The following is a 26,306-nucleotide window of genomic DNA, read 5'->3' on the forward strand; positions in this document are numbered from 1 at the left end:
TACTGATCCATAGCTAGTCAGGGAAGCATGCACACAAATGATAGGTCATTAGGAAATTCTCTGAATGGCAAACCTCTGAAGTCAGCCCAAGTGCTATTTGCCATACATCATGATAAAATTTGTGAGTTTGAGAAGGCACTAATTATATGCTTGGTCTGCCATTTATGAGTTGTTGGAGCTGTTGTTTCCAGAACACAGCAACCTCTTTCACAGCATATTTCAGCAAGGTTGCCAGAGCATGGTGAGCCAAGCAGGGATTGAGAGATTTTGGCATTTTATTCCTTTCAATGAAAAAATATTGCATTGCAACACAAAGTGATACCTCACTTTGCCATAGTGCAACATCATATACTGATAAAATGATGTTGATCTATGGGCTTTTCTTAAAATTATATTTTGGGAACACATTTCCCTTAGAACAAATGGCAACTGTAGGACTTTCATTTACCATCAACCTTTGGTTTTTGATGGTTTGTTTCAGTAATACAATAGTTAAAAAAATTCCTTTCATTTTATATATATATTATATATATATTCACACACACACCTTTCATTATTTTAACCCACATACATAAAATGTGATCTTGGGAGGAAAAAGCAAATGCTTAATACAGTGAGCTAAATAATAAAAGATTGTAAAGTCTAATGAATATTCATGGAGTCAAATAAGATAATAAACATGTCAAGAAATGATGTGGCTTCCTGCTATGACTTCCAGTGTAGATTAACATGTTTCAAAGAGTAGTGTCAAAAATTGTTTATTAATTTTTAATTTTCACACTTTCTCAAAGCACCAATTTTTTAAATGCATATTTCTGAATTAATTTAGGATGATAGTACTAATGTATTAGTAGATAGCTCAGAAGCATTGCAATGATAGGATTTTTCACATATTCTTTGATTGGTTTATGTTTTTTTTTAAGCTGCCAAAGAGTCATGGTTTCTTTCTTTTACAAAAGATGCTAAATTGCTGCTACAGAATGGAAGTGAAACACTTTATCTTCAATATTTGAAGTTATAAAAAAATAGAAAAGTAGTTTTTGGTATAACATTTTCTTACAGAGCTTTTTATTTCACAGATAATTTTTGGAACTGCTGGAGGCTTACATTTTTATGATTAACAGAATAAAACAATTACTCTGTAACTTAGGATATTTTAATATCAATTACAGATGTTCAATCTTTCCTTGGATACTCCATTGCCCATAGGACAAAAAATAATCATGTCTTCATAGTAACAGTTCCAGTGAGGACCACATCCAGATTAAAAAATCCTTCATTTTGGTGCCCATAGATAAATTCCAGCACAAATATGACAAATTTTAGGTCCTGTTACAGAAAACACAGATCTAAATAATGCACTCTGGAGCTTGGAGAATTATCCAGCTCAGTTTCAGGTGAACCTCTAGGCTACAACTGTACTAAGAATCAACAGCAGGAAATACTCTTGGCCACTGCAACTCACCTTTACTCCCTGACATAGTTTTGGCCAGGGCTTGCTCACTAAGAAAAATATTCTGTTCCTAGTTCAGCAGTTAAGAACCAGTTAAGAACCTCTGGCTCAGTGTAAAACCTTGAAGAGTTACTTACATTCACAGCAGAGGATGAACCAGAGGATTGTGTTCCAAGAATCAGCGCTCTAGCTTCGCAGGATAGAGTGCCCTGCAGTTCCACGTGACAATGCTTTATACAGGGGGCACTGACAACAAGAAGTGTTCTTGGGTCACACTTATTTTCAGCTGAGATTGGTCCTGGCACACAAACCTCTGGAGCAGGCTGCTATAATTGTGTAAGGTTGTCAGAATTATGTAAATGGTCCATACATATCCCAAGTTTATTGGTGCCTTCTGAAATTGCACTGCTACTGCAGGGATTTATGAGAAAAGTACTGAATGGCTATGGAGCAAAACTGAACTGGTTTAGAACACTACCCAGATTTTAAAAATAATTACACAAAACCTAGTAAAAATTGATATGTTTCAATCAGCATCTTTGATCAAATAAGATTGATTTGCTACATAAAACTTGTTTAGGCTCACGGTTCTGATGTTGACAAAAATGTTTCCTGTAAACAAGCTTGTTACTGAGAAAAATGAATGAAGAGCAGAATTAAAGTAATTTCAGAAACTGAAACTGTGAATGTCATTTTGACTCAGATCTGTAGTGTCAAATGGCTTACTGAAGCTTTTAGAAAAGTCACCATCTTTTTTTATTCTGTATTTGTACACTGTCTAAAGCAACAGGACCCTTTCTACCCCTGACTTATCATAGCAATTTATCTCCATTACTAAAATAAAATATATGAAAGAAGAAAAAAGAAAAAATGCCAGTCTTCCTTCAATGTTGGTAAAATATATAGGAATAGTTTCAAAACCTTTGTTTTTATCTTCAGATGTGGAAATACTGTTAATTTGTGTTAATTCCATTCATGCAGGGATCATCTATATATATAAGGTACCTAAGAAAAATGATGTGGCTTTGTAACAGAAGGGCATATTCCTTTAATTTTCTGCACCACTTCCTAAAGGTTGGAAAAATTGCTGTAATATGAGCTGCATTTTCATTGTGATGTGACTGTTACTATAGAAAGCAATGTTAACCTAAAGAACTTGACAACTGACTTCAGAAGAGTCTAGTAACAATTTAAATAAGGTTTTCATCTCTTCTTGACTGTGAAAGACTGCATTGTTTAAAATTCCACAGGAAAGCAATATATAAACTAAATTGGTATCAGTTCTTCAATGTAGGGGTATTAAATATTAAACCCCAAACGTTTCCAGGTGGGATGTGCCTGGCTTCATCTGACCCTTGCTGCTGGACCAAAGGCTGCAGCTGTGGTGTTTCACCACAGAGATACCTTTGGCCAGCTAGATGCTGCAGCTGGGCACTCGGAACAAATCCAGGCAAAATAGGAACTCAGTTTACCTTTGGTGGAAAAGGTTCAGGTGACGGTGAAGAGAAAAGAAGTGGGTTCTGTCATAGAGTCTTTAATCCAGAGTTTTATTTCAGCATGGTAGGCCCCTGAGCACGGTAACAGCTCCCAGACAAACACCCTGGCCAGACGTTCTCGTGTCCTTTTTAAGCCCCGGGGACAGGGGGAGGGGAGGGACAGGTGAGGGCCAACCAGATGTGAGCAGGGGAAGGGTCCCAGGATACAGACACTTGGACAGGCCAATGAGCCCGGACCTGAGGAGCATCTGCCAACCATAGGATGCCCTGTTGGAATGTTAAGATTGATGGACAGCTCTTAGGCAGGAGGGCAAAAAGGGGGAGGGGGAAAGGTTGGCACGCCTGAAGGGGCTGGGACAGGTCAAACAGGAAACCGCACTGCAACATAGAGGGATAGAATATAAGTAAATAAAGGTAATAGAGAAAGTAATCTTACCCCCTAAAGAGTTGCAGCTGGGTTAATTATAAAAGATTAGGAGCAGGCCTGATGTTAACAGGCCACAGCTGTAGCCAATCAGAAGAGTGTTATAAAAGAGTGGATTGGTTGGTTGAGGGGAACTGGAGTCAGTTGGCTGCTGCAAGGACAAGGAAGAGTCAGTGCCTAGAGGAGCTGCCTACAAGAAACATCAAGGAGGTACGAAACTCTAGCAATGTAATGACAATAGAACTCTTGTGCTATAATAGCAACACTTCAAGATCTTCTTTTACCTTTAGTGAAACTGAATGAAAGCAAGCAGTTTCTTTTCAGTTTTAGATTTGGCAAAGCTTTCACGTTGGATGAAGCTACTTATGTGGTCTCAAATTTACTGGCAATACTAAAAAACATGATAAAGAAAAGTTATTAAATTTTTACTGTTTCTTGTGTTTTCTTTGTGATTGTTAAAGGTGTTGCATTTTCAAGTACTTCCACATAATAAACAGAAATTTCTTCTTAAACTAGGTAATATTTTATATGAAAACTTAGGTCTTTGTGCCTTGTTTTGAATAGATATTTGAAATCAGAATCTGTTAAAATCCTTGAGCCAAATTTACTTTGCAACAAGTTGGGCATAATTGCTTCTATGCAGTGATGTCAGTGATGTTGACTTTGGTCTAAGCCTAGCAGGAAAAAGACTTTAGAAGAAAAATTCCAGTGAATGACAGAGAGGTAATATCATGACACAGGAGAGGTCTCCTCATATATGCCTGCAGTTCTTTTCTCCTCTAATGCCTGAAATTCCCTATTTACACATTTTTGAGATGTGCCTTATTGATATATCTGGAGCCTGTTACCCAAGGTATGCCACCATGGCCCAGTGTTTCAGCATTAAGTAAAGCAATGTGGAAGTTGGTTTAACTTCCATGAGGAGCACAGCAAAGATAAAACAAAGAATTCACACCGGTAGGCATTTTGGCTTGGATTGTTCTGCAGCCTGATACAGTTTGTCAGCCCCACAGGAAAATGCTGTTTTGGCAAGAACCTGCTCCAGTATGGCCTCAGAGCTGCCAAAGGGAGGAGGTGGCAGCTATCCTAAGGCACAGTGACGCATTAGTGGCTGAGCCAAGAGGTAATGCTGAGAGCCCAAGGCTCATTAACCAGGGCAGAGCCCTGAACCAAGTAATTATCACCACATGACAAAAAAAGATAAAAAGCATAATTTTAAACTTATTTATCTTAAAGGTAACCAGGGCTGGCCAACCTGCCAGGGGGGAAAAACCCCAGAATCTGTGACCCCCATGCCACACACACTCATACTAGTATGCAGTGGTGTACCTCTGTGGCCAAAGGTTGCAGGCCTGGTCATAAAGCTAAAATGACCCCTTGGTTCTGAAGAATCTTTCTTTTGCTATTCTTTAATATATTTTCTAGTTCAAATGGCGTCTGAAATAAATAGCTTATATGAGAATGAGTTTGCAGTTACTATGTTATTAATGTGGTACTATTTTTTTTAAAGTCACTTACACACAAACCAATCTAATTATCTACAAAGACATTTTTCAAATATTATTTCATTTTTAAATTTTGGAGTTATTTTGGCAAAGAATCTTTCCTAGCTATGCCTGCATACTCTTAATTGATTTTGGGTAGAGAAAGAATATATTTAAACACAAGGCAATCTAATTTCACACAAAAATCAGTTCTATTTTTATCATATTATTGTACAGGTTGAATAGCAATTTAGAGTCTATGAAACAACTTCCTACGTTTACTTAGAGAAAACATTATCAATTTGCACTAAAATTAAATATTGTGTCTTTAATTTTGTTACACTTTTCAAAAGTATGAAGTGGAACTTTCTGAAAGATGCTGAGATTATCTGTAGTTTTCATCAAGACTCAAGTCTGGCAGTAAAAATGTTGTTAATTTTTGGTTGCATTTTCCTAGATTCATATTTTACCACTGTATGTTGTGCTGTGTGATGTGCAATAATATACCAGTCAAACAACATAGAACAATATTTTCAAATGTTAAAATTTAAATGGGAAGCCAAAAGCAAATGTGAGAAGTGTACAATCCATAAAATTGTCTTCACAATTAGTAGAAATAGAAACACTACCCAACCAAACTGCAGTGTATTCCACTGAAGTTAAGGCATTTTGAAAATGTCTGCTGTATTGCTGAGTAAATGGATTGATTCCCTTTCTAACGGCCAAATACAACATTTCATACTCATATTCAACACAACCTACTGCCATGTTAGCTACCCTGCTAACAGGGTAGTTAACAAACTAGTGCTAGTAGAAATTATTAAAACTAAAAATATTGAGGATTGTTAGCTCCATTTTAGCTTGTGCTAGATCAGCTTTACAAAACCCCACAAAAATATTTTCTTATTATTGTTGTCGGTGTTGGAGCTCTTGTCAAAATGAAGAAGTGAATTGTACGTTTTCACCACGTTATTTTCTCTGTGAAGACCTTGAAGTGACCCATATCTCAAGTGTGTGCCTAGCTGTGATCCTGCAGTACTGAGTCCGTTGATGTGACGTGCACGGGATCTTGCACTTTAACACTGCCTCCAGCTGCTCCAGGCAGGAAAAACAATTATGCAAATTTCCTGCAATGCAAGAGGTAACATGATTTCCAGAGGCAGTGAAAAAAAGCCCTGGAGTCTGTATCATAGTTTCAAAACAAAGCAGCTTGTTGGTTTTCAGGATTCTTTTTCAGTTTAGTTTGACAGTAGGGTAAATGATTGGGAAAGGATTTGACCTCTTCAGGTGTCTGTAGATAGGCAAAATACGCTCATGTTGGTACATCAAAAATGTAGGCTGAATGAGAATCACTTCAAGGATAGGGAAAAAACCCCCTATTTTCAGCATTGTGATTTATGTCTTGTAGCTGAGCATTGGAACATGCCTTTGGAAATAGTGGGGTTTAGCAAAATGCTTGATTAGAACTTTTAATAATATAATTTTAAAAAGAAACATTTAAAATGGTGAAAATTCTGTTCACTGTGAAAGAAATATTATAATAACACTTTAAACTGATGTAAAATCCTCTGATCCATTACATATTACGACTGACACCAACAAATGACTGTCTACACTGTATTTTATATTTGCAAACTAATGACCTGAAATTGCTGAGATCTGAATTATTTCTATAATATCACTTGCTGAATAAGGACTGTTAATGGAATTTTAAGAGCAAATCATGTCAAACCAATCTAATTTCCTTCCACAAGGTGGTTACAAGGCTTGCAGGTGGGAGAGACGTGGGAGATGATGTGTCTTAAAACTTTAAGCAAATCTCACGTGACATAAGGAACAGAAATGGGTTTTGATGAACTTTTACTGAGTGAGGGTAAACTGGATGGAAGAGCAAAACGATCACCAGAACAATGATCAGTGCCAAACAATAGGACAAGAGGCAATGGGCAGAAACTGATGCACAGAAGTTTCACTTGAATTTGAGGAAGAAAAACTGACCTAGCGCTGGAACAGATTTTTAAGACAGGCTGTGGAGTCTCCCTCACTGGAAATATTTAAGAACCATCTAGATACAATCTTGCGGCATGTGCTCTAGAATGACCCTGTTTGAGCAAGGAGGTTGGACCAGATGATCCATGGTGGTGGCCTTCCAACTTCTGAGATTCTGTGCTTTAGTATTTAAAAAAAAAACCCGACCAACCAAAAAATCCAAATCAAAATAAGCAAAGAAAGCACCAAACAGGTGGCACCTGTCTCGGCTACAGGTCTCTTTGTTCTTTTACGTAACGATCTAAAGGAGGAAATGGGATGCATTTATAATATTTGTAAAGGACATAAACCAAGAGGGGCCCGAGCTCTTGCCCAAACATTTTGCGGGCCAAGATGAGAACTCAGAAGGCACCGACGAGGCGAAGGAGCACTGCAGGGAGCGCCAGAACGAGCCTCTGCTGGAACAATGTGTTATTATAATGCAGCATAATGAGGAATTAGCCCGAGCAAGTTTGCATTGCGTGCGGTCACTCGGTGCTGATCCCGCGGCCCCGGTGCCTTACAGACAGCGGCAGGGATCTGCTTTCCGTGCTGCTGCTTCCCAGTGCCGCTGCTCGGCGGGAGGGCGCGGGGCGCTTCCCGCAGCTCCGGAGCCGCGGTACCTCTCGGCGCCGCACCCTCAGCTCCGCAGGCTGCGCGCCGGCCCGGGGCTGCCGAGCCCACCCAGCGCCAGCCCCGGTAGCGGGCGGGCGGAGCGCGGCGCGGGGGGCGGGCCGAGGCGCGGCCGCACGGCGCCATCTCAGCGCGCCCGGGGCGGCCGCGGGCATGGGAGGCGCTGCCTGGCGCTGGGCGCTCCGCGCCGCCCGCCTCCTGCCCGGCGCCGGCGGCGGGAGAGCTCCCGCGGCGCGGCGGGGCCGCCCGGGCTGCGCGCCCGCCGCTTGCGCCGCTCCGTCCGCCGGCTCCGCGGTGAGTGAGGCGGGAGCGGAACGGGGCGGGCGAGGGCCGGGCTGGGCTGTCCCTGTGCTTGCGGGGCTGCCGTGGGGCGGCAGGCGGGACGATCTGTCCGTGGGCGGGTGCCCTGCCGGGCCGTGTCCTACGGCAGCCGGTTCAGCAGCTGAGTCCCTGCCGGAGGGGATGCGGTCGCTGCAGGCGGCGGGGCCCGGTCTGGGGCAGCGCTGGGCCGGGAGGAGAGGAAGATGGACGGTCTCTGCCCGCTTTTTACCCGCACTCGCCTGAACTCGGTGGGAGCAGTGCGCGGTGCTAAGCGCCCGAGGCGGTACCGCTGTGCCAGCCGGGAGCAGGTGGGACGCTGCCTGACGGGAAGCTCGGCTCAGCTGCTCCGTTCGTCCAGCCGTGAGGGCCCCGTGTGTGGCTCTCCTGTGGCACGGCTCAGGGCAGGGACAGCGCCTGCCCTCAGCACCTCGGGCTCCTGCTCCTGCGCTGTTACTCTAATTGTTGTGCCTGAAACAGCTGTACCGAAAAGACCGCCAAGTCGAGTCTGTTTCACAAAGCTTCCGACTTTTAAGCAGCGTTTTGGTTTATTTCAATGCATTTTTTTATCTTTGACTGTTAAGATCAAGCATATTTAAGTGTTTGTCAAAAAATTATGACTGGTGTTGTTTTAAGTTGGCCCAGTCCTTTCCTGCCTGTGAAGCAGACTCCCTTTGGGAGGGAGAGCCCTTGTGCAGAATGTTTTTCTAGACAAGTGGTGAAAATTTCTCAGTGTGCATGTAGGTTTCCTCCTGTCAGCTTTCTCTGCGAGAACTGCGGATTGGTGCACATGCATTCACTTGCTTTTTGGTTTTGTTAGTTCTCAAGCTCTGGGGATGAGGCTCTGAGGGACAAACGTGCGCGGATCCTGTCGCGAGGGCTGCCAAAGCAGAAGCCCATAGAAGGGGTTAAGCAGGTGGTGGTTGTGGCTTCTGGAAAAGGGGGAGTTGGAAAATCAACAACAGCAGGTAAGGTTTCTTTATTTTTTAAATAATTTCCTTTGTGCATTTTATAGTATTTTGTATGGAATATTTAGGTGCTTGTGTCATTACCTTGTGATTGGGTTCCATAACACTTCACCTCTGACAAGTCCTGTTGCAGCCATTGGGAATTTACTTGGATACAGAAACCTTGGCTTTAACTTTGGTGTGAATTTAGCTTTGAAATTATATTTTTGTAATAGTGCAGCACTGTCCTGAGATATCAAGGCATCTTCAGAGGTGATGTAGGCTGAGGTGAAAGGGATCATATGTTAGTGCAACAACACTGTTCCTCCTTCCCTGGCTGCTTAGGTGTGCCTATGCAGTGCCTTTCTCTGTAGAGGATACTGATATTTAGAAAGTTTCCAGATCAGGACTCTTCAATTTTCTCAACTACATATGTAGATGCTTTATAAAGAAAAAGCGAAGCAGTACTTAAAACCACACAAATTGATCAGAGCTTTGTGAAGTACCTTGAACTCTTCTCTCAACTCCACTGTTAGGTTTTGAATTAATTTTTCTCTAATTTTTTCTCTACCACCTGTTCCTAGGTGGTAGAATAAGATGGTACATGGGTTACCAGTACTGCAGAAATCGATTTAAACTTAAATAAATGAGAGAATGGAAAAAGATTTGTTGTGCCAACATGTGCAAAAAACCATTTATTGTGCCTTCTTACAGTGGTTGAGAGAAGAATGACTGTTATCATCAACCTGGATATCTGCAAAACATTTGTCACTATCAAATGACATGACATCCTTGTCTCTGAACTGGAGAGACTGGGAGCTGATGGATGGACCACTTGGTGGATTAGGAATTGGCTGGATGGCTGCACTGCGTCCAGGTCTGGGTCCCCCAGCATAAGAAGGACCTGTGAGAGTGTGTCCAACAAGTCCAAATATGATCAGAGGGCTGGAGCACCTCTGCTGACAGGCTGAGAGATATGGCTTGTTTAGCCTGGAGAAGAAACTCTTAAAGAGTCTCTTCAGGGAGACTCTTTGAGAACCTTCCAGTAATTAAAGGGGGCTTACAAAAAGGAAGGAGTATGACTTTTTATATGGGCAGATAAGACAAGGGTGAATAGTTCTAAACCAGAAGTGGAGAGATGTAGATTAGCTGCTAGGAAGAAATTCTGTGCTGTGAGGGTGGTGAGACACTGGAACAGATTGCCCAGACAAGGGTGGTTGTCCCATCCCTGGAAGTATTCAAGGCCAAGTTAGATGGGATTTTGGACAACCTTGTCCAGTGGAAGGTGGCCCTGTCCATGGCAGGGGTTTGGAGCTGGGTCATCCTTAGGGTTACTTCCAACCCTAACCACCCTATGATACTATGACACTGAAAGTAAAGTTCTTGGAAAAGACCTCTGTAAAGTGTTAGAAATGTGTTTAAAGATCTCTTTCTTTGTAGAAGAGTTATTCTTTAGTTGAAGGATGTCTGCTCTTCATCTCCATGTGTTGTGGATAACACATGGATGTAGCTCTGAATGTATAATTTTGGGGTTTGTAGTTCAGCCATGCTTGAAACAGACTGAGTAATAATTTCTAGAACAGACTAATATGATATCTGTACCAAAAGTAACTATTCTTAAAAAAAAGTGTTTTTTTTCTATTTAGCTATTGTCCATCCTATACACAGGATACACCTACCTGTACAAAGACATGCAAAACAGTTAAAACTTGTGTTTCTTAACCATCAAAAGGTATATCATTATAATACATAGACTGGTTGTTGTAGGTTACTAAAAATACCAAATACCTGTTCATCAATTGACAGTTTACAAAATGAAAATAATTTGAAAAGCAAATTCAGATTACTCTACTCGTGTCTGCAAACAAATACCTGAATTTAAATTCTTGTAACTGGTATCTCTGTGTAATTTCTACATAAAATTTAACACATGTATAAATAATAATTAAAACTGTGAGTTCATTCCTGTGCATTTAAAAGTAAAAAATCAGGGTTCAACAAGCATTAAATAAGATATTGGAAATGTAAATGAAGCATTTACATGTATCTGTAATGGACAGCCTTTTAAAATTAATGTTTTAATTAGTAATATTGTGAAGGAAATCTATATTCTTGTGTATTACCATGAGGATAAATTTGATGGTTCAGATGAACAACTGAATTTCAGATAAATTATATAAACAAAACTATTGCATGGCATAATTACTGAATGTTTTCTCTTGTTAGCAGTGATAACATTCTTAATATTTAGGAATTAAGTTTTCCTGCACTTAATCTTTTTGTTTTTCCTCCTCTTCTTCCTTACAGTAAATATAGCCCTCGCCCTAGCAGCAAATGATTCGGTAGGTGAACATTTCATTATCAGCCTTAATGTGAAATGTGTGTCATAAATTAAGTGGTTACTGCTGAGGGCAGTTGCATACACTTAATGTAATTAATGCTTTTATTTAGTTAATTTCTATTTTTTTTGGTGGGCTTTTGAGTTTCTGTCAGTTTGTTTATATTTTATCAGTACCATGAATAACTTAGTAGATCTCATCCTGCTTCTGGGTTTGGCTCTGTCCTTTCCCTGGTGCGTCACAGAATTGCGTTAACTGCAATTCTGGAAGGATGTATAGATGTCATGGAGAATGCTTCTGTAGGTTGGAGACAATAAATAATTCTACCACTTCAGAACACTGACTTGAAAAAAATTGGAGTTTGTGCTGAATAGTGTCCAAACCATTTTTTTATAGCTTCACAGATTTACTGTTTCTGGAGAAATTATGTATCAAAATACTTTATAAACAGCTAAGGTGAAAACCCCCCAAAACTATGTATCTTCCCTAAAGCTTGGAAGTAAAAATTTTTGAGTGATTTCTCAGCTCAGTATTACTAAAACTGTTGCCCGGACTATAAATAGATGGTAGAAGCCATTCAAGAGTAAAAACCACAGGTGTTCTTTATGTCCACCTGCTGCTGTGGACATTGGGAGTAGTTCCATTGTGCACATTATTGCCATGCAGATAAACTCAGAAGCAAGTCTCCTTTGCAATGGGAGGGTGTATGATGCAGGCTTTGTACTCATAAAACATTAAATACAAAGTGTACTCAAGTACTTTAATCAGGCAAATGTAGCATCTTCCTGTTGTAAAAGACAAGTAAAACAAAAAGCAACAGGTAGGAGTGAGGGCTACATGCAATCTGCAAACTTCGTGGAGGAATTTTGTAAAAGATTTAAAAATATTTCCATAAACTCAGTCACATTTAATAAGAAGAGTGTTTAAAGCTGTTACATGAAGTATGTACTCTTTGTGATGGCATCTGATCTTGTTATTTCACAGTCTTTCATTCTGTGTTTTAAATAGGCTGTTGGAATAATTGGATCTCAGAGAAAAATCTGTCATGTTGAAAAGCAGAACTGTTTAAATGGTTCCTTCTAATCAAGTTTAAAACATAGCATTTGCTCTAATACTTTTGCAAAAGAAAACCCTAAAAACAACTCTGCAATGTGATCTGTGTTGTGGGATGGTCACTGAGTAGCTCCATGGAAACAGTGTGAACCAGTTGCACATAACTTTCTGTACTAGCTTATGGGCTTTTTAGATGGTGTCTGATACTTCTCAAACATGCAGTTTTATGCATTTAAAATATATTTAGATAAAGTATCTCTTTGTAATTCTGACATACACAAGTTTTGGGATTATGCCCTTTTTTAGGAGTTTAGATGTTACAATTATGTGGTGGTGTGTGAAGTTGGAGGCCAGCATCTGGTGGATGTTAAATAATGAAGAGCAGCTGGAATTGATGAAATAGCTGTGAATTGTGTGAACTGGTGCTCACAGGTTAGCAAGCTGTTACTGTGGTGAAATGGTGCATTGATGTTGTTTCAAGTTAGAAAGTACGAAATTAAAGTGGATTAAATAAACAACTCTCTTGTTGGTTCATGCATTAATATATTTTTTCTTCTGTGGTTTACTTTCCTTAAGATAATTAATGGCATGCATTATGTTTATTTTTAACCTTTGGGCTTGAAGTTGCTCGTTTGTTCATTTGTGTACTCACATTGATTTTAGTTCATTAATTTTGTGAGATAAGGTTTTAAAATTAAAATCTCTGTGACCTTGTTCCAGACTGGAACTGTCCAGTGCTCTGAATTCTATAAATCATTGCAATTTTCAGTTTTGCAATGGTGAATGAAGTAAATAAGGAGGTTGTTTTTCAGAGTCCATTGGTGCCTCCTGCTGTATTTTATAGTGAATTTCTTTGTCCTCAGGTATGCAGCAATGGATGCCTTTATTTTACGTCTAGTGACTATTGATGGTGCCTCACCTTGCCATGGTTTTTGTTTCCTTCATTGCTGTTGTAAGTTCATCTCTTTCAGAAGAAGCAGTAATGATTGTTAGTTGATCAGAGCTTCAGAAGGTCCCTGCAACTTCATTAACTGCCCTTATTTCTCTTATAAACAAAACACAAATTGATAGAAACTGATCTTGAACTTGATGTACTGCTTAAAGGAGGAAAGAAAGGAATTGTGGAGGAAAATAAAGGTGATGACTATAAAGGTCTGTGCTTCCTTCATAGTCTGTTACAAGTTCTATGCTTGTCACTGGTGTTCTTTTTCTAAGCTAAAACAGGTTAAAGACTATTGAAAACATCTGTTTTCTGGTGAGTGAGATCTGTGAAAGATGCTCTCCTTTAAGAGGAGATGGGATTAGATTCTTGCTACTTTCAGTGATTGCTGTGACATCTTATTGTTTGGTGTATCATAAATTGGAAGATTACCAAAGTGTAAAGGATTTTTTGTCCTCTTGATAAAAGAAAACATCCTTCCATCTTTTAAAAATCTACCTTCTGTAGTGAAAAAAACAACAAAACCCCCACTGTTTCTACTGATATATGTATTTTAATTTTTTTTTTAACATGACAGCTTTTTCAGTTATTGTAGTGATGGCCTGAAGTACTAAGCCATCAGCAGAGCCTTGGACATTGTCATGGTCACACAGTGTTGTTGGCAGAGCCAGGATTAGAATTTCAGTGTTCAACGTCTTGCATGCTGGTGCTCAGTCTGCTTTGCGTATTTTTACCTCATGGTTACAGGGTAAATAATTCAAGACAGAAGTTCATTTAGATGCCTAGATACCACGTCCACGACAGAGTAGTTTGGTGGATTTTTTTTTTGTTTTGTTTTTTTTGGTTGGTTGGTTTTGTTTCTTGATTCAGAGCCAGGGAAGACAAGCAGGGCAGCCTCTTATGCCTTCCTAGCAATATTAGTTTTTTTGGTTCCCTGGGTTACCTGTTGTAGATGGATTAGTTAAGAAATATATAAGCTCTTGGGCCTGTACCAAGGCCTATAAATCTATACAGTGTTCTTTTTGTGTTAAGAAATAACTTAAAGTTTTACCCTTGTGTTCTATTGTTAATTGCTTGCTTAGTTTGACAGCTGATTCTTTTCATTCTTTTGATGTACCAGCAGTCAGTTGTGCTCCCCTAGGAGCACTTGGGAAGAATTTTTGGGTTTTGTGCCAGGACAATTCATATTCAGACTAGAATGACTATTTATGAAAGCTGCCTGGCCAGAGACAATTTATTGTAGTAGAAACAAGTTGAATTAATAGATGGCAGCAATAATAGGGTAGGGATTGCTTGTTTATGAACAGAGTATTTTAGTGAGCAAACACCAGCTGTGCATGACTAAGGATGGCACAAATCCAGTTGGGAGGCTGCATGCTTGTGCTGTCACTGTGAGGCAAGCTCCCCAGTCAGATTTCCTTTGGCTCGCCTTTTCGTTAGGGAAGATTTACATTTTCACTATAGGATGAAATGTTTTTTGCGTTGTGAAGGACAGAGGAGGAAGCAAAACCATATGGACCAAGTTAGCATGTACGCATAAGCAAGTGGCTTCTGCCTGCAGTACTGGGGCACGTGGTGAAAGGCAGCAGTTTTCCGTATTCTGGCGTAGCGCCAGGGGGTTACTGGGTGGTGGTGCAGACCAGGACCAAGAGGGGCAATGCACCAAGGGTGATTTTTATGCAGCGGAGCGGATTTCCCCGTTTTGCCCAGCCGAGGCCGCGGTTGCTGCGCAGCGCGGGGATGGCGGCTGCGGCCGGCAGGGGGCGCGCGGGCCGCGGGCGCTGCGGGGCGGGCGGGGCGCGGGAGCCGCGCGGGGGTCGCGCCGTGTCCCCGCCGCTGCCGCGCTGTCCCCGCCGCTGCCGCGCTGTCCCCGCCGCTGCCGCGCTGTCCCCGCCGCTGCCGCGCTGTCCCCGCCGCTGCCGCGCTGTCCCCGCCGCTGCCGCGCTGTCCCCACCGTGTCCCCGCGGCCACCGCGCTGTGTCCCCGCCGCTGCTGGGCTGTCCCCGCGCACCGCGCCTGCTCTGCTCTTGAGACACACATCTCACCTGGCTATCTGGCCGTTATCAGCACAGGCGGGGAATATTTCTATTTCTCATGCCTGTAATAGTCAGTTACAGCATAGTGATGGTGTAGGTAGGACCGACTCTTCGTGTCAGCTCACTACTGTGGCCATAAAATGAATTTTAATTTCTTCAAATAGAGTATTTAATCAAAACTCACACATTTCAAAACTGCATAAAACCACCCAGGTTACTTTTTTTACATTCCAGTTTTTTTTTTGGTTTTTTTTTGGGTTTGTTTTGTTTTGTTTGTTTTTTGGGGTTTTTTTTGTTTGTTTTTGTGGGGTTTTTATTTTTTTGTTTGTTTTGGTGTTTTGGTTTTTTTTTTTTTTTAATATTTGGCTTGTGTAATTGAACCATTTCTCCCCAGGCTAATACCTGACTGATGCATTCATAGATGATTTTACAATGCATATACATTTCTTGCTGGTAAGGAAGAAATTCCACGTGGGGAAACAAATCTTGAAGAATTTAGACAATAATGGGATCCTTCATTGGGTAATCGTAGCGTGAAGACAAGTTTTGAGTTGCTTTTCTAGTTGTTTGGGTTTGATTTCTAAGCATTTTTAACTCTTGCATAGAGTCAGAAGAATTTAATCACTGTAGCTAAGGCCTTCATGCATGTTTCTTAATGCTGGACATGCCAGTTAGAATTGATTTGATTTATTTGCAGTGATAACTTAGCTTTTAGATCAATTGGAAAAAAATATAATAATGCTCTAAACATTTTGCTATTTTTCAAATAAAAATGAATAAAATTAAAAAATATATTTTGAAATAGACCTCCTAAAATATATTACTTAAATCAGATAACTATATGCTTAATTTGAAGAAAATTTCCTTTTTTTTTTGGTCTGTTTTGAAATTAAATACCATTAGTCTTCACGTCATTGAAAGATACCAGAGAGACTGATGTGAAAGGTGAACCCTTTTTTATAAAAATGTTACATGCTGTGAAAGTGGAGAGGCATCTTGTAGAGATGTGGTAATGCTGGGGATTCTGTTTTGGTAATTTTATTTTTCAAATGGTTCTATATTGAGTTCTTTTTCTTCAGCAGGATGGATAATGTGCAGAAAGGCCAAACAAGATTGAAGTACTGGTACGCAATTGTTAAGAACATTGAGTAGGAGCTAGTGCAGCCTGTTGTGGAAAAGAAGTGCTGGAGAAGTCCTGTGGCTGGCAGAAAATTGAAAACACTTCATATAAAGGACAAGTGCTTTTAAACCAGTAGCAGACTGAGTGTTTAAAGCAAGTTTGCATTTCTAGGATAGGGTGAAGAAACTGCAGTGGTACGTTTTTGGCCTTAATCCAATTTACAGCTAGGCACTTAAATAGCGTGCAGCTGAAAGAGTTAGAGAATTAAGGATTAAAAGATGGCTATTCATTGTGTCAGTATGTCAAATGAGGAATCCATAGCCTATCCTGATTTTAAAGTTCCCTTTTGTCCTATGTGTTGCTGCTTGCACTTTGGGATTAGCTCTAAGTCTATAATGACATTAAAAGGGTAAATTGAGAGTCCTGGTGGTGGATTAAGAGAACCAGCTTTAAAGTAACTGGCACCTTCACTTAGCAAAGCTGGAACTTCTGTCTCTGGAATGGACTACAGCACTTCTAGTGTAGGAGATTCTTCACTGTATAGAACAACAACAGCTCATTAACCTGTGCCTTTATCCCTCCCAGGCTAAACACCAGGGAGCTGTGGTTGTTGACAGAGTTGACTTCAAAGGAAAATACTATCTCCTAGCATCCAGTGGGGATACATATACCCTACCAAGTATGGGAAAAATTCTCAGAAAATATGAGCAAAAATTAAATTAATGCTGTCAAAGAGTCTTTGGATGTTTAGCAGTAACACAGGCTGTGTTGATTAACAGCTATTTATAGAAGCTTTTTGTGAACTGTTCTTTTTATTAGTCTTTAATCAGGTCTGTTCCTCAATAAAGAATTTGTAACTTGGAAAAAAGTGATATCACCAGATTCTCCACTGCACACAGAATTGTGTGGAGGGGTCCTTTGTGATATGGGAATGAAACTGGATGCATTTGGTTGAGAATTTGTTACTGGAAAATCTAATTGATTTTGTAGTCAATATTCCCTGAAAAACAGAAAGGGAACCTACATAAAGGAAGTGTAGGGAGGGATGGAACAGGTCTTAAGGAACTTAAGGCTCAAAGAGGTAAGAGGAGGAAAGATATGGATCCTTTTTGTCATGAGCATTAATTTATGCCACCTGAACAAGGATTATGTACAGTAACATTTGCCTGCCTAAGAGAACAAACATAATAGCAAGTCAATACTTTCTAGTCTGCATAAGGAAAAGAAAAGGAGGCAAAATTTATTAGTTTTTTACATGATCTCTGCCTGCCAGGACTTTGGCCTTCAACAACTTCATTTTAGTTCTTTCCCCCAAAAGAATTACGACTAAGTTCAGAGCTTGAAAATCATTAATTTAGAACACTGCTTTCTTCCAAATCTCTATTACTCACAGGGCAGTGGCCAGGTTCAAAGACTAAGATGAAATTTAATTAGGTAGAGAATCTTGCCAGAGAAGGTAAAGGAGAAGATCTTTTTAGTAAGGTTATCTGTGCCTGTAATTTGTACACTGCACAAAATGAAGCTGTAGAATTCTCATCTCTCGGGGATATCTGCAAGAATATCTTCTTTGTCTATTGATGTAGAATTTGGTTTTCTTGTAAATATAGAATCTGTACCTGGTGACTTTGAAAACTAGTTTTTGATTCTTCGTGTAGATGAGAGAAGTTTCTAAATTAGAATGAAAACTTCACTGTATTTTTAATGGGTTAAGAGCTGCAGTGATTATGTAACTTATGGTACCTCATGAAGAATGTTTGTCAGAAATCTTTAGAGAGGTCTAATGGGCAAATTAAAATTTTGCTGAGAAGAATAATGAAGTGAAGTAGAAAGAATTACTTAGTCAATGATGTAAAAGTAGAAGATAAAGAGGAGTTACAGTTCTTTATTCTGTAAAATTTTTTAATGTTCTTGAGGTCACCAGTGATCAGATGAGACCATGATAGTGCCAGTGCTGCAGAAATAGGAAATCCTAGTAGTAGTTAGCCTGTGCTAGAGACTGTTTACCTAAAATGGGAAAACCTTAAAAGCATTGATAAGCGGGTAAATATTTGTGAGTTTTTAAGTAGAGCTTTTGCTGACATAGGAGTACTTTTGTATTTTCATGTGCTGACAATATATTTATTTCTGATTTCATGGTCTCTGCCTGCTGGAATTTTGATAAGGATCTTATGCTGCATGAAGAGGTCAATGATACTGCATGTGTTTGTATATTTTTTCAAAGTAGCTTCCAGTGACCATGATTAAACCATATGGGAATGGTTACATTGTCACTTGTATCTTTAGTGCTTAAGCTGCAGAATTTGCTGTAAAGCAACCAAAAATAAGGTCTCTAGAAAATATTTTCCAAGTGTAGTAAACGTGAAGATTGATTCAAACTTTCTTTCACAGCTGGGCAGGTGAAGGGAAAAGGACAAATGTTACACTTGAGAACAGCTGTTTTGAACTTGGTTATTGCTATGCCATCTGGGGAGATGGAATGCAGTTTGTTTAATAGCACAGGAGAGAAATATGTTTATAAGGAGAAAATACAGCCATGAGGAGGTGATGGAGTTGTGTTTTCTGAGTCCTTTTCCTGCCAGAGTGCCAAGGGAGGCTCTAGCAGTGGTGTGTGCTGCACTCTGAAAAACACTTAGTAGCAGGGGGACTTGTACGTGCTTGGGTGTGCTTTAAGTATTGCATTTCTGTCTGTGTGATGAGGATTATTTAAGAATAAAAAGATGCACCATTGGTATGAGAGGTATATGTATATCAAAATATGTCAGAGAACATAAGAGGAATCTTAGAGGCTTTTTTCCCTCCTCTTTTTTTTCCTAAGTTGCCTTTTTGGTTGTGCTTTTGATTCTCCGTAATCTATTCCTTCTGTCCAGATGGTTTTCTTTACCTTGTGTGATGTTATGTTGTTTTCTTAGGATTTGTTTTAATACAATACTTTGAAAGATGTGCTGTTTTATATGAGGTTAGGTTGTATGGGGGGGGGGGGGGGAACCAATTTATTAAAATCTAATTTAATTTTTTAATTATCAGAACTCATGCATCTGGATTATATTTCACACAGCATGAGAGGTATCTGGTAATTCTGATTAGCAGTTTCATGTGGTAGCATCCAGGTGTGTGCATATTATTTCTTCTCTTGGGGATTTAAAACATTGTAAATGCTGGAAGAAATGATCTGGACTGTACTGTGCGTGTCTTAAAAAAATCCCTTGGTAGCTGCCATAATACTTTTCTGAGATAATTAAACCTTGAGTAAAGGGTTATTGGCATTCTAGGGATGTTTACATACTGCAAAAGTAGGGATATTTGGGAGAAAGAAGAGCATAGCTTATTAGGCCAATGCTTTCTGTGTAAGCTGCTGCTTCTAGGCATAGTGAACTCGACTTACCTGACGTGTTGAATTGCTTGGTAAAGAAAAAACCCCTGCCTTAGGCTATCTTAGATGAGGTTTTGTCAATGATTTAAAGATTTCTGAAAGACCTTTTTCCTATAATCCTGTAGAAAGCACCAGGCTTACAGGAACACTTCTGCTTTTGTTAACATGAATCGTAGAAACTTGAGAATCTGTTAATTATTCTTCTGTTTGATGACAAGAATTTAATTGAACGCTATCCATGAAAAGCCGTGCATGTCACAAACAGGCACTTTTCTTACTTTTGAAGAAGTGTGAAAGTTTTTTAGAGAAATGGTCAGGTTTATTGTATTAGCTTGGTAATTTAAAGTAGTAGCTGAATTTGTAAAGTCCTCTGGGATGTTCTTCTCCAGCATGGATCTATTTATTCTTTAGTTCAGGAAATTTTGTACACTTAGGTTGGGTAATATAGATACAGTAGATGCAGTGCTGCTGACTCCTGGGAATGTAGTGGTGAACACCTGATTATATGTTCAGGAGGTCATGAAGTCATTCTAATTAATTTAGGTCATCTTAAATTTTTATCCCTTTGTTCTGAAAGTGAAACTCTGGTGAGCTGTGAGATCATTGTAGTCAATCAATAGTCAGAGTCCTTGCATGAGGGGGAAAATCCTCAAGAAATTCAGGGGAAGTATGTCATCAGGTTTAAAACACTTTGTGGGTTTTTTAGTAATTACTTGCTTTCATTTGAGAAGGAATTAGGTGGAACAGCCTGTAGATGATGTTTTGATACGTTTGATTATCTGCCGACATGGACTGAGTCGTGAATCTTTCTAATCTGTTAAAATCTGCATTTTGTACAAGAACAGAGAAGCTTTAATAGTTTGTTTTCCATGTCTTCAGAGTCTAGCTTAAATATGGGTCTTTTAAATGGTTTTGAAATTGCAAGGAAGGCAAGAAGAAGAATGTGTTACAGTAACTCCTGAACTTTTGTCTGATAGTTTTCACAAGACATCATAAAGAAAAAGTGTTAAAAAAATCTACATTAAATAATCCATATAATTATATATGCTTTGCTCTGTTTTGTTAATAAAAAGTACATTGAATAATTGAATCCAAATTTGGTTGATTTTTGCAGTAAAATCTTATTTTTTAAAGTATGTAGTAGGTCAAATATGATAATACTTTTTTAAACTTATCTTTCCATCTTTCCCATCAAAATTGTGATAGCAAAATGACTTAATAGAAGATACCAAATTAGGAAAACATCACCCAAAAAATGAAATACACACTTTGAAACACTGACAGTGGAAGTCTGATTTGGCTTTGTTGGAAAAGCTCCTCTTGCTGCTTTAACCTTTCAAACAAGCTCTTAAACATACTTGTTTGCAATTTTGCAGAATGTTGAATACAGTTAGCTTTCTATATTAGAGAAACTTGACATTCAGCACTTTAAAGGGCGTGCTCTTTACTACTTAATTTGCAGAACTTAGTAATTGGTACTATGTCTTGCCATCTGTAGAAAAATAGTTTATTTTCCACAAAATATGTATGTGTATCTATTAAAAAAAAGAATATAGAAAGGAGTTTTGTAAGTCTAGACTACATAGTTGAAATAATTTTTTTTTAAAGTTTATTGCCTAATGTACCATATGTAGTTGAATAAGCCAATTTTTAGCCTACTTTTGTGTAAATGTATTTGATTAAAATGTTATGCCTGCTTAACTAGCTTCAGAGACTTGCATTTCAGTAACTTCAAGATGTCTGGAAAAGTGTACTCTGGCCACTTAAATGGAAGATAAAAATATGTTTTTTATGATTTTCACACTCTTTCTAATCACTAGTATGATTTAAATTGCATTCATTTGCATATACTTACGAACCTCTTCTTTTTTGCTTTTTTTTGTTTGTGTGTGTGTTTTTTGTTTGGCTTTTTTTTAAACAATAAAATTTGATATCTTGTTTAAAATGTTAAGGTGTTAGTTTTGTATAAAACTACATGGAATAGAGAGAATGTTGGTTATAATGCTTATTAATATAAAGTCTGTGGTCTACAATTTAAGTAAGAAACTGTACAAGTAAGGATTGTCTGTGTGGAGAATCTGGCTCTTGTCAAGGCAACTGACCCAACTTGTAGACATCGTTATATTTCATTCTTCAATTTCTATTTAGAGAGAAAGGAAACAGTGATAACTGATGTCTCAAATCGAGCTAATAATGCAGAAAGGAGGACATTTTGACAACTACTTCTTTTCACTTCTTTTCTTTTTCACTTTCACAGGCGAAAGAAGTTGGTTTGCTTGATGCAGACATATATGGACCTTCAATTCCAAAGATGATGAACTTAAAAGGAAACCCAGAATTAACACCAAGTAAGTGGAAGGGATTTTTCTTGCTGTCTTTTCTGTACAGGGAGGAGCATGGTCCACTCATGGGTGCTTCCTTGGTGTGGCACAGAAAGGATGCAAACAGAAGGTGAAGACTGAGTGTATGTATGTATTTATTTATTTGTTTCTATTATTGAGGTTACTTTCAAAGTTGCTATGTACAACTAGGAGCATATTCAGAGTCCTATTTTTTTGTTAATCTTGGTCCATGCAGTCTCATGTATTTTTACTAGAGACTCTAGGGAAGGGAAGGTTATTTATCAGAAGTTCTAAAATTGATATGTAGTATCCTACAATAGATAACTTTCAGTTAAAGAACAAAACCAACTAATCTAGGGAAAGAGGCACTAAAAAAAAACAGTAAGAGAAGGATCATCATGGTAGCTTGTTTCAAATGTCATTAAAATGATTCTGTTTGATTTCTCTTAAGCCAAATGTGCCATGCCACTTCACTAATTTGTATTTGAAGTTGTGCATTTAGGAACTCAGTGGTGGTCACTTTCCTACCAGAAGGTGAAGACAGTAGATAAAACTCCTAATTTTCCTTCTACTTGGAAGAATTCTGGGGAAACATAAATTCAGGTAGAGCAGTCTTCAGAGAAATAAGGTGACCCAAAGTAGAAAGATCCCATCTTTCTCTTTACCTTTCAGACGTTTAACTTTCACCCAGGCCAACCAAGGATGAAAGTGAAGAATGGCCTTATCTTGATACCCTGTTCATATGATGTTTGAGTGTAAGGCAGTGTGTTTTTTTAGGGTGGTAGGGACACTGGGGTGATACGGTTTTTGTAATACCTTGTTTTGATTATCCTGTGAGAGAGGGCATGTAGGTAAAATAATAAAAACATGTAACCACATACTAAACTAATCACACACTGTAGCAGCTGGTTGATGCATTAAAATGTACTTGGATCCTTCTGAAGACAGTACGGACTGGCCATATGTGTTGTCAGGGAGGGATCAAGAACATGTACCAGTTCAAACAGGACATAGAAAGGCTTCAGTGAAGTCATCAACTGCAATGTTTGTGGGCAGCAATTGCTAGTAAAAGGAAAGTTAAATATTCCTTCTGCTTCTTTTCATGCCATGATCTCTCTTTTTTTATCATAGAAAGGTTTGGGTTGAAAGGAGCCTTTGAAGGTCATCTAGTCCAACCCTCCTGCAATGAGCAGGGACATCTTCAACTAGGTCAGGTTGCTCAGACATCCTGATCTTGAGTGTTTCATGTCCACTACCACTCTTGGCAACCTGTTTCAGCATTTCACTAGCTTCATTGTAAAAACTTTCTTTCTTATATCTAGTCTGAACCTACCCTCTTCTAATTTAAAGCTACTACTTCTTGTCCTATTGCAACAGGCCCTGCTAAAATACTTGTCTCCATCTTTCTTTCAAGTCCCCTCTAAGTACTAAAAGGCTTCAGTGAGGTGTCCCTGGAGTCTTTGTCTAGGCTAAGCAGCCATGATGCTCTCAGTGTTTCATCACAGGAGATGTGTTCCATCCCTCTATATCTACTCTAGTGTTGTTGTAGAATGTTCATTTGTAACTCATCTGAATTTGTGTGTGTATATGGGTATTATGGTTGTTGATCTGTATGTTCTCACATGGCATAAAGCATGCAGAATGAAACAGTGTCAGTATCTTTAAAAATTTGTTATTAAGCTTGCAGTATCAGCCTCTGAAGACTTAATGTGGCAAACTTAGGATTTCTTATATAATTAAAATTCTGTCTCCTTATGATTATGCCATGTACACTGGATAAAGAAAAAGTAATGTATTTCCATGTACTGATGCACTGCATGTGCTTGTACAGACAGTCATCAAATTGAGTACTTCCTACGTTTAAGAACCGAGCTTACAAATGCAGGTTTTATTTAGATAAATTCCTAAGAGAGGAGGAGAGTACTTAGTTTTATTTATTGGATTTTTGTTATATCTTTTGAAGCCAAAAGGCTGCTGAGTGATAAATAAACAAATAACTGAGCCTTTTCATGTATCATCAGTAGGATTTGAATTCCTGATACAAATGGAAGTATTCTTGCATTCACTGATACTTTGAACTCTATTGAGGATGAATGTCATACAGGCTGTGTTTTCCCATAATAGATTTTTTGCTATGAATTTTGTATTTGAAGTGCATTGTGCAATGTGAACACAAAAGGGACTATGTTGTGGTGTTCAAATCTCTCTTTTCATTATGTGACGCTGACTTTTGTCTCCCCAGTTTTCCCTCACTGTCTGAAAAATGGATTAGATAATTTAGAATTCCTTGGTCATTTTGCTATGTATTTTATCAGTCCATACCTAATTTAAGTCTGGGTCTTGAGCCACAAATTGCCCAGTCTGTTTCTTATGGTTGTAGAAATCAACTTGCTAGGAATGCTAGAACTTAGTATTCACTCTGATATTGAGCAGCTCAATTTTGTTTCAGTGACTGGATATTTCTGGTAAACAGCTGAATAGAATGCACTGTAAGCTTTGTCTTAACAAGCTTCAAGCATTGTTAGAAATGCAGAATTCAATGTAATAGAAAAGAATTGGAAGATTTCCCTGAGCTGAAACTTCTGCTGTTGTCTTGTAAGCACTAACATTTTGATCACTGAAATCTATTCTTTCTACTTCTGTGTGGAATGTACAAGTAAATATCAGGATTTAAAGAACATAGCCTTTTTTTAACAGACAGAAAAATGAATTTGTATATTTCAAAAGCTTGACAGATGACACAAGTCTGCTGAGAAAGACAGTAATTTGGTATGAATAACAAGATAGAATTTGTATTTCAGGGATTCTGTTCACTACTCTGTGTATTTTTAACTATTGAGTTGATGAAACTGGCGAGTAACAGCAAGAGAAGTACTGTCAAAGATGGTTTAATTGCAAAGTAGGAATGACATAGGAAACTTTAATTAAAGTTTAATCAAGGATTCCTTTAATGAGTGACAGATGGGTAAGCTTGCAAAGAAGTGATCAATCATAGGTGTGTGTGTATATATATATGGTACATATAGCGGTGTATATAAATATATTGATATAAAAACATGTATGACTCTTGCATTTTGCTATAATGAGGTTTAGTGTTATCATCTGGTTTGTTACTGTATTTTCAAGAGTAAAACAAACTCTGAAGAAATACTGCATACCAAATGAGAGAGCCCAGGCAGTTCTGTGTTATAGAAATGCATAAACTATGTCTACGTAACAATAAGTCAGTTAAAGACATTTTTCATAACATAGCAGTAAAACAAAAAGTTTCAAGTCTTAATGCTTTCTTCAGTGTGAGACATGGATTTGAAAGTGAATCTGTAGACTAATCCTGGGAGGTTCTGAGCACTTCTGCAATCTTTGATTTCTGTTTCCTCTCTCACATGAAAAGGGATTAAGGATGCCCAGTACCACACACAGTAAGTCCATGCAGGAGTTATTACTTCTGAATAGAAGTTATTATTATCATGCTATAATTTAAGCATTCAAAATGAATTGAGAGTTCTTAGTGAGGAGTCTGTATAAATGGAAGATACTACATTAAATTAATTTTGCAAACTGTAGTACATTGAAAAGTCTGCTAACATTTAATAGGCTGTCATTCAAAATACTTTAAATGGTCAGAGAAATGTTGGTTAATAAGTTCACCATTGAATTTAATTAGCTAATGGAGGATTATCTAACTATGGAATTAATATTACCATCAGCTACAATATATATGCAGGGCAATGCTAATAGCATAAGTTCCAAAAGTATTACTTTTATTCTTTCCCTAAGTAATTTAGTTAAAAGCAGTTTTCTGGCTTAGTGAATCACATGATTTCATTTTTTTCCTTTTAAATCTGCCATTTAAACTAGATGTCAGAGAGTAAAAACTATTATATTGCCAAAAACATTTGCTATTTTGCCAGATAAAGTTTCTTTATTTAGTTTGATTATGAAGGTTTTGGTGCGTAAATCTTTGACAGGTGACTCTACTCTTAGTATTTCAAAATTTTATTGCCATTTTATGATAGCTTCAGTGTCCTTCATTTCTTAATAAAATAGTATATTCAAAAGATCAGTAGCAGACATCTGTTTTCACAATTTAGAATAAAATGTAATTTCTTAGAGAAAGCTAACAGTGTTTGTGGCTGCCCCATTGAATCAAATAAAATTGCAGGAACTATAGAAATGGGCACCTGAATTTTTTCACTGGGGTACATTTGCATATCTTAAGACTGTGATAGCAGACTCTCATAACAGAATGTGAAAATTTAAAATAGTTTTGACTGTTTAAAGATGTCTGCTGGAATAGTATTAAGGGATTGTGGCGCATTCATT

The 26,306-nt window shown here is 38.5% G+C and overlaps 1 protein-coding gene across 4 annotated transcripts in view; it reads left to right on the forward strand.

Moving 5' to 3' along the window:
• The first annotated feature begins 7,622 nt into the window (after window positions 1-7,622).
• Window positions 7,623-26,306, forward strand: part of NUBPL (NUBP iron-sulfur cluster assembly factor, mitochondrial) — a 78,474-nt gene continuing 59,790 nt past the window's right edge. The window contains exons 1-4 of one of the 4 annotated variants that reach the window (XM_077180429.1): window positions 7,623-7,812; window positions 8,657-8,804; window positions 11,091-11,125; window positions 21,899-21,989. In XM_077180429.1, coding sequence (XP_077036544.1) covers window positions 7,672-7,812; window positions 8,657-8,804; window positions 11,091-11,125; window positions 21,899-21,989 — 415 coding nt within the window. In that variant the 5' untranslated portion in view covers window positions 7,623-7,671. Of the gene's footprint in view, window positions 7,813-8,656; window positions 8,805-11,087; window positions 11,126-21,898; window positions 21,990-26,306 lie in introns of those variants that run through there. The other 3 variants (XM_077180430.1, XM_077180431.1, XM_077180432.1) reach the window with 3 other exon arrangements.

Source organism: Agelaius phoeniceus, chromosome 6 (genome assembly GCF_051311805.1).
Source record: "Agelaius phoeniceus isolate bAgePho1 chromosome 6, bAgePho1.hap1, whole genome shotgun sequence".
Classification (NCBI taxonomy): Eukaryota; Metazoa; Chordata; class Aves; order Passeriformes; family Icteridae; genus Agelaius; species Agelaius phoeniceus.